The sequence below is a fragment of the Balaenoptera ricei genome, chromosome 19, assembly GCF_028023285.1.
Source record: "Balaenoptera ricei isolate mBalRic1 chromosome 19, mBalRic1.hap2, whole genome shotgun sequence".
NCBI lineage: Eukaryota > Metazoa > Chordata > Mammalia > Artiodactyla > Balaenopteridae > Balaenoptera > Balaenoptera ricei.
The window spans coordinates 8947569-8962801 of NC_082657.1; the positions used below are offsets into that span (position 1 = coordinate 8947569).

Sequence of the window (15233 nt, forward strand, 5' to 3'; positions counted from 1 at the left end):
ACGGGCTTCAGTAGTTGTGGCGCGTGGGTTCAGTAGTTGAGGCTCGTGGGCTCTACAGCGCAGGCTCAGTAGCTGTGGCACAAGGGCTTAGTTGCTCCGCGGCACGTGGGACCTTCCCGGACCAGGGATCGAACCCGTGTCCCCTGCATTGGCAGGTGGATTCTTATCCCCTGCGCCACCACGGAAGCCCCCCTGATTCCTATTTTTGAAGACAATTTGGGCTGCTGGGTGGAGAAGGAAGTGTAAGGGGTGAGAGCAGAAGCCGGGGGCCCAGCTGAGGAGGTGACTGGAAGAGTCCAGGAGGGAGGTGATGGTGGCCCCCAGGGAGGCAGTGGGGGTTGGGAGAGATGGTCGGATACTGGGGATATTTCAAAGGCAGGGCTGCCGGGATTGGCTGGCAACCAGATGTGGCGATGACAGAAAGAGAGGAGGAGTCAAGGGGATGCGGTAGTTCTGGCTCCAGTGCCTGGAGGATGGAGCTGCCCTCGAATAGATGAAGCAGGAAGGGCTGGGGAAGCAGGTGTTGGGTCTGAGCTCCCAAGGGGGTTATAGCAAATGAAATCCCTCAAAGCTGAGTCTCATTGTTCTTGAGACCACCTGGCACAGACCTCTGACTCCCTGAATCTCCAGCATACTCCAGGCTTTCACTTTCTGGAAAGTCCTGCCACACATCTGATCTTCATCTTTCCTGCTTTCACTCCTGCACTTTGCAAGCTTATAGTGAGAGTTCCTGGAGCCAGACCTTGTTGGAGGCCAGGATTCTGAGAGTCAGGTTGTCAAGGAGCTGTCTCCCCTGACCACCAGGGGTGCTAATGGGGTACAGCACCCCAGGAGTGTATTCCTTGAGCGGAGAAGCTCGTGTTCAGGTCTGAGAGTAAAACTGTTTTCGAGGGCTTCCCTGGTGGCACAGTGGTTGAGAATCTGCCTGCTAGTGCAGGGGACACGGGTTCGAGCCCTGGTCTGGGAAGATCCCACATGCCGCGGAGCAACTAGGGCCGTGAGCCACAACTACTGAGCCTGCGCGTCTGGAGCCTGTGCTCCGCAACAAGAGAGGCCACGATAGTGAGAGGCCCGTGCCCCGTGATGAAGAGTGGCCCCCGCTTGCCGCAACTAGAGAAAGCCCTCGCACAGAAACGAAGACCCAACACAGCCAAAAATAAATAAATTAATTAATTAAAAAAAAAAACCAAAAAACAAAAACCTGTTTTCGTTTAAAGCACATTAAACGGACAATGAAGGGTCATTTGAGAACTGGGCAGCCCAATGTGGCCCCAGAGTTGCTCTGTTTTTGGTTTTGATCCGGCCAGCAAACATTTATTGAGTACCTACTGTGTGCCAGAAGCTCCAGGGATCCAGCAGGGAAGAAACAGGCAGAGATTCTTGTCACTGGACCTCGCATCCAGGTGGGGGTGTCGGACAACAGATAAAACAAGAAAATACCTGCATCAGATGGAGCTAAGTGCTAGAGAAAAATGAAGCGGGAGTGTGCGTGCATATGTGCACGCGCGCGATTTTAGGTAGGCTAGTAAAGTACTGACGATTACTGGGAAGAATAAAGGAAGTGGGGAAATGAAAGAAAACACCACCCATCAACTCGATAAATAGCCCCACATCCAAGTGTCACCCAGCCTGACACTTGGGTGTTGTCCCGGGCGCCTCCTATCTTCCAGCCCCATCTTGTCCTCTTCAGGCCACCCAAGGTGTCAGGGAAGAACTCTAACTTCACAGCAGACATCAAGGCCTACCTGTCACCTGTCCATAGGTGCCGAAAGAGGAGAGCAAGCCTCAGGGAACAGAGAGAGATGCTCGTTACAGCACAGCCCACAGCGGGAGCGTCGGCATTGTTGGGCTGGTCCCCTGTCCCCAAGGGACACCAGGCAAGACCATGGACCCAGGTGGAGGCTACAGCACTACATGAGTAGCAAGCAGCAAACTAACCAGTATGATCCCCTGGGGAGGGGGCAGTGCCTGGTGGTCACTCTGTTGTCACCTTTACTCATTTGCTTAGGGGACCAGCTACAGAGACAGAGGTCTCAGGGTCTGGGCCAGTGGGCCAGTGGTCCTGCCTACCCAGGAGGGACCTGTGGGGATGCCCAGGGAGCTCGGCTGACTGCTCTCCCAGCCCAAGGGCTGCTCCTACCAGAGAGAAAGGGACTGTCTCCACTACTGACACGGCAGAGTCCCCTTGGAGAAGGGACAAGAGGCTGAGCACCAGCTGGGGAGGCAGCAGGGTGAAGGTGGGGCAATGATGAGATACCTCTGCAATTATTAATAATTAATTAATTAATTAATTAATTTTTGGCTGCACTGCTCAGCATGCGCCATCTTAGTTCCCCGACCAGGGATCGAACCCGCGCCTCCTGCAGTGGAAGTGCGGAGCTCTAACCACTGGACCGCCAGGGAAGTCCCTTCAATTATTAAATGTGCCTGCTTCTCACTGTCCCTGACTTCCCAACCGCCCACTTGGGCGTCTCCGACTTTATTCCAGCCCCGAGCTGCCCTTCAAGGTCATAAGCACAATACCGATGACAACAATAAGAATGATAGTATCATGGGGAAGAGTTGTAGGGGGTTGAGTAGTGCCCCCACCCCACCCCAAGCGATATGTCCATGTCCTAACCCTGGAGCTTGTGAACGTGACCTTATTTGGCAAAAGGGTCTTTTCAGATGTAATTAAGGATCTTGATATGAGATCATCCTGGATTATCTGGATGGGCCCTAACTCCAGTGACAAGTGTCCTTATAAGAGACAGAAGAGGAGGGACTCCCCTGGCGGTCCAGTGGTTGGGACTCCCTCGCTTTCACTGCCAAGGGCCCGGGTTCAATCCCTGGTTGGGGAACTAAGATCCCACAAGCTGCCATGCGGCCAAAATAAATAAATACATAAATAAAAAAGAAGAGGAGACGCCCAGGAAAAATACAAATACACAGGGAGAAAGAAGAGGAGGCCATGCGAAAACGGTGGCAGAGATTGGAGGGAGGCCAAGGAAGATCTGGAGCCACCAAAGGCTGGAAGAGGCGAGGAACAGCTCTCCTCTAGAGACTTCGGAGAAGCACAGCCCTGATGACACATTGATCTGGGGCTTCTGGCTGGTAGAGCTGTGAGGGGAGGCATTTCTGTTGTTATGACCAGTCTGCGCTCATTTGTTACAGTAGCCACAGGAAGAGCCATGGGCTTTGGGGTTCAAATACTGGCTCCCACTTACTAGCTTGTGATGTTGGACAAATCACTTGGTCATTTTGTGCCTTAGTTTCCTCATCTGGAAAGTGGGGATAATGGTAATGCTTACTTCATAGAGTGTGTGTGAAAATCGATACATGAAAAATTATGAAAACAGGGCCTGATACCTTGTAAGTGTCCAAAAATTGTTAGCTTTTTTTTTTAAAGATACTTTTTTTCTTCTTTAATCAATTAAAAAAAATTGAAGTGTGGTTGATTTACTGTTAGCTTTTATTTTTATTTTTAAAAATTAATTAATTAATTATTTTTACAGTAGGTCCTTATTGGTCACCCATTTTATTATTTATTTATTTATTTTAAAATTTATGTATTTATTTATTTTTGGCTTCGTTGCTGCGCGCGGGCTTTCTGTAGTTGCGGCGAGCGGGGGCTACTCTTCGTTGCGGTGCACGGGCTTCTCACTGCGGTGGCTTCTCTTGTTGCGGGGCATGGGCTCTAGGCGCGCGGCCTTCGGTAGTTGTGGCTGGCGGGCTCTAGAGCGCAGGCTCAGTAGTTGCGGTGCACGGCCTTACTTGCTCCGCGGCATGTGGGATCTTCCCGGACCAGGGCTCGAACCCGTGTCCCCTGCATTGGCAGGCGGATTCTTAACCACTGCGCCACCAGGGGAGCCCCGCTATTTTAAATATAGCAGTGTGTACATGTCAATCCCAAACTCCCTGTTAGCTTCTATTAATATGATTTGTCTTGCTAACATTTATGGCAACTGCATGCTCTTTAATCCCCACCTAGGAGGCAGAGTTCCGGTGAGCAGTACCTGTCAAATCCCCACTTTCTTCTCCCTCCTCCTCAGCTCCTGCAAATCCAACGCAGTCTCTCCCATGCTCAAACTACCCCATGGCTCCCCAGGGCCCCCAGGACAAACTTTGAGCTTATTACCTCGCCCTGAATAAATGGATGGAGGGCTGGTTGGATGAGTAGCTCACCCCCTGCTTCTCAGCCTGCTCCCGGGACACTTCCAACCCCGTTCTCACCCTCCCTTAAAACGTCACCGACCCGGCTTCCAACACTTCCCAGGCCCGACCACTGCTGGACAGGGCGGCGCTCTGCTGACCCCTGGTGGCCGCATGGAGTAACACGCCGCGTTCTCCACTTCCGGGCAGTCGGCCTGGAGCTGGTGAGAGCCTAGTAGGTGCTCGGTGTTGGCTGCAACTCGGGGAACAGACGGTGATTAGATACACTTTGTGTCAACCCTGGAGTCGTCCCATCTCCTCTCTCTCACAGCCACGTGCAATCTTGAGCAGATTCTGTCGCCCTGACCTTTAAGATATCCGGACTCCCACCTCCTCTGTCCACGTCCACTGTCCTGGCTTTGGTCTCATCCACCATCACTTTCCTCCCCACTCCAGGCTGTCTTATCGATTTCTCCTTTTGCCTGGGGCTTCACAGCACTGTTACTGAATCTGTTTTTTACCTAAAATTTTGATCATGGATTTTGGGGAGCTGACTTTGATTTTTTAAAACATGAATTGAAATATATTTTATCTTGATCACTGAGTTTGTGTCCCTTTAAGTTTTGTATCAGAGGCAAGTCATCCTGGTCTCTGCCTGCTGCAGTGATGTCACGTCCCCAGAGAGGTCTTCGTGACCACCCCAAATAACATCCCTGCTCCCCCTTAATACCTTGTCTACACCCGACATTACGGCATACATTCATTTCTTTGCCTGTTTACTGTGTCTGTTCCACTAGGGGTCAGCTCCCAGCTGTGTCCCAGGGGGCCTGGCACAGAGTAAACACTCAGGAAATGAGTTAAATGGGCGAATACAATCTGAACAAGTAACAGAAAAGTGCTGTTGAAGAAGAGAACATTTTTTTTTTTCTTTGAAAGCAAAGGAGTTCATCTTGGTCTCGGCAGGAGGGGGTGACTTTCCCAAGGAAGAGTCCATGGAGCTGAAATCTAAAGGTTAGGGAGGGAGTCAGCAAGGAGGGGTGGGCAGTGTTCCAGGAGGGAACAGCATGTGCAAAAGGCCTGAGGTGGGCAGGCCCTTGAGGAGTCAGAGGGCTGGACCGAAGGGTGTAAGGTAAGACTCCCTGGGGAGTTGGTGGGGGCTTCACAGGACCTGCTGAAGAGTTTGCCTCTGAGGGCACTGGGGAACCCCAGAAGGTGTTAAGGGAGGGGTGGCAGGGCCAGATCTGTTTTGAAAAGCTTGCTCTGGCTGCCACAGGGAGATGGAAGGGAGGGGGTGAGACTGGAGGCTGGGAGACCTGGGAGGAGGCCAAGGGGGAAGCTGGTGAGATTCAATCAGGATGGTGGCAGGAAATGAGGAGGAAGAAAATGGTGGGATCTGAGAGCTACGTGGAAGGTAAAATGGAACTTGGAGGTGGGCCGGGTTGATGGGAAAGAGAGAGTAACACCCTGAGGAGGTCTCCAGGGTCTCTGGCTTTGGGGAAGCATGGGGGATGAACAGGTTTGGAGAAAGGGGTCGGGAGTGTGGCTGTGGGTATGTCACGGTCAGCAAGCGGAGTGTCACAGGCAGGTGAATAGGAATGTGGCCCTCGGAGCGGAGGTCTGTGCTGGAGTCACATGGGAGAGGTTGGCTTATAGACTCAAGTCAAGGGCAAGGTTGAGACCGACCATTGCGTTCTACAGACCGAGGACCTTGGTGGGCACCTTGTTCAAGGCACCTTGGTGGGCATTCTGAGAGGACATATGGGGGGGCCACAGGCCCTGCCCCCCCAAAGCTCTCCACTTGGGTGGATGGGGCTGAGAGGTATAAGTATACAAATACACGTGACTTGAGACAAAGGTTTATGTCAGCACACATATTGAGTGCCAACTGTATACTGTATAAATTGTTTTGAAAAAGAACAAATGCTGAAGCATTTATGGGAGTCACACGAATCCCCATAGCAGGCAAATGGTTGTTGGGTGAGTCAGTGTGTAAAAGGGTTTGGGAAGAATTTCTACAGGAAGACTGGCTTTGAAGGACAGGCGAGGATCTGATGGGAAGAGCTGAGGTTTGGGGGTGTGTGGGTAGAAGGAATTCCGGGCAGAGGGAACAGCACAAGCAAAGACTTGGAAGCCGGGAGGAGCCAAGTGCATTCAGAGAATATGATCTTGACAGATGCTGGGAGTCTGAATGGAGGAGTGGGAGAGAAGGGCAGGCTGGGTCCAGAGGGAGGGGCCCCTGGCTGGCCCGCGGTAGACCTGTGAGTGACTGCTGGCTCCTGTCGATGGGCAGCGACTGCCTGGAGGGGCGTGTAGGGCCCGAGCTCCGGCGGGGGAGGGTTGTGACCAATGACTGCGCCTGCCATGGGCACGGGAGGGGAGAGAGGCATCTCGTTCGGTGACTAGTCCCCACTGCTGCTGCAGGTAACGCAAAGCCAGGTCTTCCTTCTGGAGTAACTTCGGGGTACGAAGACTGAGGACGGGGAGGCCACTGAAGGTGTGGGAGTGTCCACCAGAGTCCAGGTGAGCCAGAATTAGGACCTGGGCCAGAACGGAGGCGGTGGGAACAGAGAGGTCACGGCTGCAGGTGGCATCCGGGAGGTGACCTAGAGAGCCTAGAAGGAAGGAGGGGTGAGGAGGGAACAGGCGTAGAGCGGACCGAGCCTGAGTGGCTGAGGTGTCTTCGAGGGGCAGTCAACCTCCATCCCTGGAGCTGCTGTCCTGAGAGGCTGACTCTCCTGGGTCACCCAGGGGTAAACCCTGGCATCTGACCCCAGAGCCACTGGCGCGTGGCCTCCGCTCAGACAACAGGGAGTGACAGGGAAGGACAGGAGCTACCGTTCGGTGTCTCCTTGGCCTGCTGGGTCCCTGTGGCCACAGGGGTCTCTGGGTGGTGCTTCGCATGATGACCTAAAGTAAACTGCAGGAGTGACTGTAGACTTGGAGGGAAGCAGATCGCTCTGCGACAGGAGAGGAGAGGAGAGGAGGCCAGCGCTGGCCCTGCGCAGGCGGGAGCTCCCGGCAGCAGTCCCGGGAACGGAGGCGGAAGGTGCCAGCAGCTCCCCACGGGGCCCAGCTCTGCTGGAGAACGCCTGCTCCCAGGGGCGCTGTGGGACCCTCTCCCTCCACGGCCAGAGACCCACCGCGCTCCTCCTGAGGGTCTGAGGATGGAGCCAGCGTCCCCACGGGGCCCGAGGGGGCGGGGCCTGGCCTGCCCGGCGCGGGTGTGCTCAGGGCCCGGGGAGGAGGGGCCACCTTCATCTCGCTCAGGTTTGGTTTTTTACAAGATTGATTTATTAACTATGATACATATCACATAAGGCCTTTTCAGTTTTTTACACCATTCCCATTGAGACAAGTACAATACTCTGTAGCAAATACATGATTTTAAAAAACAAAACCAAACAAAAACACCTCAGTCAGAGATGCCTCAGCCTTAGTTGATGGCTGACCATGCACTAATCAGGTTGGAGCCTCAAAAAACCCACGACGTGTTTAAAAAAAAAGTTTGGAAATTAAGCAAACATTCCTAATACCAACTAGAGGATGTCCTGGTTAAAGCCCCTAAAATACAAAGAAATAATTGTTATACTTTCTTTACATACAGTTCACTTTTGCTGCGAAACAGAATTTTGGGCACACAGCCGGACTACTAACACATTTCAATACCATTAATGTTTTTTTTTTTTTTCCCTCAGGAAACTCAAAATATTTGTTAATTCAACATATATAAAGATCATTTAACATGTGAAAATACAAGTACCAGAAAAATAAGCTGGCAGCAGCACTATTCCAAATTTTCAAACAAGTTTTATTCCCATACAATTCAGACTTCTTAAAAATTTTTTTAAATGTACACGGGGAACATGATTCTTTTTTTATGCAAACAATAACTTACGCCCTGTCTCGACTACATCGAAGTGTAACATCACTGCTGTCGGAGCTTGCCGAGGGGCGCTGCTGGGCCGGAGCGGCGGGCAGTCACCTCTGACCCTGGAGGAGTCTGCAGGCGGGCGGCCGGTGGAAAGACGGCTGTCGGAGGAAGAGGTGAGAAGAACCCTTCCCTTCTAAGAAGCAGCGGCAGGCCCAGCCCAGGACCTCAGACGAGAGTGGCCCTTCCCCCCATGCCGGGCCTTCTCTGGTGCGATCACCAGCAGTCACGGATGTGACTTAGGCTTCCGGCATACACGACTCAGTCGTCCTTTCACCTAAGCACGAAACGAGCGGCTTGAACCCGCCCAGCAACTGGAGTGAGGGCAACTCTTCCATCCACTGTCTGCGGAAACCAGCGGTGCCAAGGAACGAGTACCGTGACTGTCCCCAGCAAGCTGGGCCCGTTCCCAGGCCCCGCGGCACACCGTGCCCATCGCACACGATGAAGGTGGAGGGAGGGAACTTGGTCCGCAGCAACCCACCCAAATCCCTGGAGCTTCCTTCTCTTGGAAAAGCAGAGCCCTCAGTGGCAGAGCCAACACTTCCTCCAGCAAACATCCCCCCAGCAGTGTGGTTCTCGCAGGAGAGGACTGGGGAGGGCAAAGATGGAGATGACCTTGGATTACAAATGCAGCTGACTGGTTTCCGAGTTCCAGGGCTGAGGCTGGAACACACGTGGCCTAGGGGATGGCATCCCTCCAGGTCCCCCCCACCCCCAGCCCCCCGGAGGAGCCAAGGCACAGGGACGAGGGAAGTCGTGCTCTCCCAGCCCCTTCTGGCCGGTGTGCTGCCCCTATGCTGTCACCCTCTGTCCACCCTGGCAAGGACAAACACATTCTGCTAGAATCATCTCACCTGCAGCATACATTCTGCTTTAAGCAGGAAGACCAAGATGGCAGTGGGATGTAGGAAAACCCAGGAAACAGTACTCAGTATTTCACATTCCTCCTCAAAATGTCAAGTGATGGGAAGAACTTGACACAACGCAGGAATAAATGTGCTGTGATACCCACATGCAACACAACCAAGAACTGAGGGCAAATTCACAAGCCACGCCTCCTAACCTTGGACAACTTCCCTCTGTGGAAGCATCAGTGCTGCAGATCCAGAATCAGCCTTATACTTACAGTCGAGGGCTGTTCATTTCCAGCTCTTGGTGCCTACACTCAGGTGGACGTAGAAAGCACACTGGACAGGGAAAGAGCTTCCGGACACACCGCTATTTTGCTGTGAGGCACGAAACAAGCCCCATACCCCCACTAACATGCTTACCCATTTTGGTAAAAGATAATGCCTGCCACTCCCTCAATTCCTAGAGCTGTGGTGCAGCTCACATGAGAATGACTTGTCAGAGAACTTTCCAGAGCTTAACACTAGATGAACGGGAGGTGAGGGGTGGGAGGCACTCCAGTTACAGGTAGCCTGCCCCAACACACTCCCACACTCGCCTTCGTGGGTCCCCTCCAAGTGCCCACTTGGTCCAAATGCTGACTCCCCCACCCCCAGAGGCCAAAGCCCAGGGCCCAGCACTGCTACTGGTACCAATGCCAACTGGGAATGAATGTCCTCCAGCCCGAGAAGCAGAAAATGTAAGAGTTAGCAAAGCAAACAAAGAGGAACCCCTGGAGCTTCCTGTCCAATTGTGGTTTTTGGGGCATGAGCCACCAGCCCGCACCTGCACAGGTAAAGCCCTGGCAGGACATTGGGGGCAGCCACGTGAGGGGGTCCCTGCAGCTGCCCAGAGTGTCTAGCCGGGGGCACCGTGGGACCGGAGGCTAACCTGTGGAAGCCTGGTCTCTTCTATTCCCACATGGGTAATGATGCAATGCACAGGTGTTTGCCCTCACTGTGGCCCTTCCCCATCCAGAAAAATCACCTACCATTTACAGGACTGTGCAGTCTCAGGGATGGGGGTGGCCTGGGAAGGCGGGACAGCTGGGGTCTTGTGAAGTTCCTGGTGCAGAGCCAAGGTTGCAGCTAGCCCAGTGTGCCAGCACAAAGGGGTGGCAGTATAGACTGGGCAGTGGGAGGGATCTGGGCCATTTCTGTTTTAGTTCACACATGGGACAGTGGCCCCAGGCCACCCCCACCCCAAACTGGGACTGACTGGGAGTAGGTGAGCATGACCTAGAAAAGGCAGAGATTAATGGAGTAATTTCCTCACCTGCCTGGAGCTCAGAGCTGAGGGAGTTAGAGGGCCAGAGAAGCAAGAGTCTGCCAACCTCAGTCAAAACTAAACACAAACACTGCCTTCCAGCCAAGCCCCGACCTATAAAGCATGAAGCACAGATCCACCAGAAGAGAAGAAATCCGGCATCCAACATTTACGTAAGACATCCGTGTACCTTGTATTTGTTTTTTGACTTGTATCCCTAAGGAGGCGGTAAAACTTGCAGGGATAATTTAGTTTTTCCAAGCACCTTATTTTGTCAAACAAGAACTAGAAACAGTGAGATATCCAGCTTATCCAGAGGAAGAAGTCAGTGAGCAAAGGGCCTACCCTGCCCTCCAACAGCCAACAGGAAGCGTTTGGGGCTGGGAGTGGCTGAGATTGTTCCGAGGCATGTTTTACTTTGTCAGGTCACCCGGCTGAGGCAACCCAGGGCATCCTCGAAAATACCACAGGTGCTGCTTCTTAAAGTGCAAAGAGACCCCAGAGGATTATGCAGCTTGTGGGCCTCCACCCCACGCCCAGGGTACCTTAGTGTCAGGCTTCTTCACTGCAGAGGCCATGGCCCAGCCACGGGGAATGGGGGGCAGCCAGTATCTGTAGCAGCCTTAGCAGGGTTGCTGTGTTTGGAGGGCAGAGGTGGGAATGAGAAGGGTTCTCAGGGGCCAGTGGAAAGGCCAGGAAGGGTGGGGGAAGGCCACGGGAAGAGGATGGTGTCAGGCAGGCACGATGCCCTCCTCACGACTCTCACGGTCTCTGTACCTTTAGCTCCTCTGGGCTCTGCCAGCCTGGGAGCATGAAGGATGGCCCTACACGGCACCAGCAGACCACCGTACTTCAGGGTTCCCCACACACGGCCCACTTCCCACAAATACCCCTGCCGGCGCAGTATGAAAATGATTCCACTTCAACACCAAACACACTGAACCAAACCCCAAGTGCACCCTGGCACCCTCCAGCTGTCCCCCCCGCCCCCAACCTTGCGCACGCGCACGCACGCACACAGCAGCAGCGTTTCTGTAGCATTGTAGTGTGTTCCAAGGCAGACCAGTATCTAGGCTGGTCTCCCTAGCTCTTCCCACCAACGGCTCAAACCGTCTTCTTGGGGTGGGGGGTGGGGCATCTAGTGACAGGACGTAAGTGGGACCCCAACAGGCTCTCGGGCAACCACCCCTGGGCAGGCACCCTCGTTCTGCTGTCACCAAGACGGGTCCTCGTCCACCTGTCTGCCTCTTGGCAGAGGTGGGGAGAGAGCTAAATCTTGACGTCTGTAGTTTTCTTTTCTTTTTAAAAATCATTGGAGGGGGTCTTCCCATTTTTCTTCCAGTGTTCCTTTGTTTTAAAGGGAACGTATCCCCAAAGCCTGTGAAGCGAGGAGGGGGTGCGTGGGGGGTGGAAGCGGCGACACCCTCTCTCGGTCCAGGCATGAAGCTACCTTCCCTCTGCTCTGCTCTGCTCTGCTCTGAGGGCGAACGCCCTCAGCACTGTACCTCGGAGCGGCAGAGCCGTGGCCTGCATGTTCCCAAGGAGGCTGCTGCATGGGCAACGGGGGTGGGGTGCAGACGCGGAAGGTGGACGTGGCAACAGGCGGGAAGTGTTCTCTTTAGGGGCTGCCGGCCCTGCCCTGGGGCAGCCTGAAGCCCCAAATCTCCCCCCTGGCCAAAGCCCGTGCTCTGTCCAGTGGGCAGACGCCCTGGGGCTGGTGTGAGCAGACAGGTGAGGGAGGGGGTCCGGGGAGCAGTGAGCGTGTGGAGGGCCACAGGGCCGCTGCCTGGCTAGTTCAGTCCTCAAAAGGGTCCAAGTCAAAGGGCAGGGCCCCGGCTGTGGCCCGCAGCCAGCCCCAGGTCTGCAGCGCTGGGCTCAGGGCACTGGACGGCCCAGCCCCCGGCGGACTGTTGGCTGGTGGTGCTACCGCTGAGACCTCGAGAAGGTGAGAGGAGAGAGGGGACACCCTCCCCACCCCTGCCCCAGGAGACCCGGTTTTGTTCAAGGCCAAACGCCACCCCGTCAAAGAGAGAAGACCGTGTCTCCTTTCGCCCTGGGCCTCGGGGGCTCACAGCGTGTGTTCGGCTTGAAGCTGGGAGGGGAGCAGTGGCTGCATCGGGGACTGGGGGGTGGGCGGAGGCGACTGGGGCGGTGACGGCTGACTTGTGACAGGTGTGGAGGTGAGGAAGGGCACGGTGGAAGCCAGGGCAGAGGGGGAGCTGGGCGTGGCGCCGGGAGGCTCGCTGATGGGCCGGTTGTGGAAGAAGAAAGGGCACTGCTGGATGAAGAGCTCAATGATTGTCTGGTAGGTCCGTGTGGCCGTGAGGGCGTCCATGGTGCTGAAGTCGGGTCTCATCAAGGTGGGCCAGAAGCAGATGGACAGGTTCTCACTGGTCATGAGATTCACCTTGTTGTTGTGGCTGACTCTGTAGGCGACACCAAACTCAAGGTCAGAGCCCCGCAGCAGGCCTGGTCGAGGATCTCGACCGCCTGTGCTCATGGTCACTGCGTCGCCGGCTGCTCTCCTGGCCCGCCCACCCGCAGCCCGAGAACAGAAATGGCCCAACACAGCTCTCCGGGGCCCTGGCCTGCGAGTTGAGGCCCGAGCCCCTCCACGCCCCGTCCTCTGTTCCAGTGTCTCCACGCGGCTCTGAGGCCCAGCTCACAGGAGGCACCCCGCCACCCCCCCCAGCCCCGTGGGTGGGCAGGATGCCTCAGGGACTCTCCCCCAGGCCCCCAAAGCGGGGCAATGCTCTGGCTGTAGAGAAGAAGCGTGTGTCCCCCAGCCAGGGTTCATAAAGCACCCCTTCATCAGGAGAGGAATAGGTCTGGCTGGAAAGCAAACCTATTCTGTGTGTGAATAAATGTGGGAACCACGCGGCTAACTGGTTTCCTGACTGTGGCTCCGGGCACTGGCTTGACTGGAGTTCACTCTGTCACACTGCACACCCGTCTCGGCCCAGCGTTCTGTCACGCCAGTCAGGAAACACGAATCCTGGAGAAAGGACTCCGGGTGTGCGGGGGCCATGCAGGCCTCTCTCAGGCAGAACCAGGGCAAGAACCTGAGGCGGAGAAGCCAAGAGCCCAGGGTGCTCCTGGCGAGCCGGCACCCCAACAGGCTGAGGACGGAGCCTCGCTTGGCCTCGCTCTACAGCCAGCTGGTCCTGACTGGAGGTTTTCAAAGGAGGGAAGACCAAACGGCAAGCCCTGCAACGTACTTGTTCAGGTGAGAGATGACATATTTGAAGACTTCATGGTTTTCCTTTGGGAATTTCTTGAGTACCTCCTTAAGGGCATGTAACTTCTGCTCCCGGTCATTGATTTCTGAGGAAAGAGAAAACCAAGACCAAGGCTGGTAGGCCTGGGGCTCAAAGCAGATACTGGTCCTGGGCAGTTGGCCAAACTGGTGGGTTGGCGGCCAGGGAAGAGTACGCTGTATACTCTACCTTCTCTGAGGGAAGCCCAACCCCATCCTCTCCCTGCAAGCCGGTGCCCAAGGCTGGCACACCTGGCAGTGGCATGGGGCTAGGGGTCAGGCCTACCTCCGTGTCCCAGGCCCCTGCTGAAGGGGAGCGCTGTACGCCTGGGGCTTCCTGGCCCCCCCACCCGAGACTCCACGATCCAGAGAGAATCTACCATAAAGAACACCATTCTTTGCTCATCCGGTTGCCCCTGGAGACAGGCATCCCAACGCAGAAAGCCTGCCTGCTTCCTGACCAGGCGGGTGAGCGCTGCCACCCGCCCACGCCGACAGACGGTCTAGGGAGGGAGTTTGTCACAAGACCAGGGCTCTGTCCTTTTCCTGGAGTCACAGGGACCCTCCACATATCTCCCTATCGGAGGAGCTGATGGAAACAGTGGGGGAATTCTTATGTAGTTCATCAAAGGGACGACATACCCCCTTCCCCCACTACCGCCCAGAGTTTGCCCATCATGGGATCCTAATGTACTGAGAGAGGGAAAATAAGCTAACCAAAAGGAAACGCGTAATCCATGCCAGGCCTGGTTCAACAAGTCCTCACAATCCTACGAGGCTGGGGCTGTTATCACCCCACCTCAAGGATAAGGAATCTGAGGCCCAGAGAGGTTGCAGAAATCAGCCTCTTGGTCTGGGAACCAAACCCTCTCCAGATGGCTCCAGAGTCTGAGTGAGGACCACTGTGCTCCCTGGGGCCCTGGCTCCCCCTTCCTGAGGAGACCTGGCCTGCCTTGTCTGGGAGAGCCACCCTGGGCTAGTGAGACAAAAATGGTCCAGAGACCACTTGGAACCAGTTGGTCGAGAGATCTCTCTGAGCATGGAAAGATATCCCTATGGCCACTTGTCGGAACTGAAGGCTATCCTCTAGGACTCCAGGGCTCATAAAAATCACAGGAGGATCCCATGAAGAGATGGCAGCTCTCCCACAACTGACGGCTGTGGGTGGGTGGACAGGGGGTTCGTTAAGAAATATGATGGTTCCTAACTGGTCTGGGGACACGGGCTCCTTTAGGATGGATGAGAGCTCTGGACCCTCTCCCACAGATAAACTGTGTATAGCCCTGTCTACGGTTCCTGGAGTTTCACAGACTCCCCAGACCCATGTATTCTTTAGGAAGCCTGCGGCCTCCTAGTTAAGAACTTCTGTAGGAGGTGACGTTCCTAGAGGGTCACAGTCTGGGAGCCTCAAGCTAGACGTAGAAGGACAGATGGAACATAAACGGCTGGTGGGGAGGTGTGGGGAGGCACAGGGAGGAAGGGTTGTGTGGTGGTCTAGATCTTGTCTCTGACACCACAGCTGTGTGATCTCGGGGAAGTGACACGTCTGAGAGGCATCTCTGTGTCCATAAAAGAGGCTCATGACAGCGCCTCCTTTACTTGGCAACACCACACCATGAAGTGAAGAGCTCACAGCCAGACACACAACAAGCACCTGGGAGCAAGTCTGAGTTTCAGGGGACCAGTGGAAGAGGTGGCTGCAAAGATGGCAGGCATGGAGCTATTGAGAGTGTTCGCTGGCAGGCTAACGAGCATGAAACC

The 15233-nt window shown here is 54.9% G+C and overlaps 1 protein-coding gene across 1 annotated transcript in view; it reads right to left on the reverse strand.

Annotated features, from left to right (window-relative positions):
* Positions 1-7918: 7918 nt before the first annotated feature.
* ARHGAP35 (Rho GTPase activating protein 35) overlaps positions 7919-15233 on the reverse strand; it is a 119733-nt gene continuing 112418 nt past the window's right edge. Inside the window, exons 6-7 of the mRNA XM_059906031.1 lie at positions 13435-13540; positions 7919-12642 (exon numbers count right to left, since the gene is read on the reverse strand). Coding sequence (XP_059762014.1) covers positions 12285-12642; positions 13435-13540 — 464 coding nt within the window. The 3' untranslated portion in view covers positions 7919-12284. The remainder of the gene's footprint in view (positions 12643-13434; positions 13541-15233) is intronic.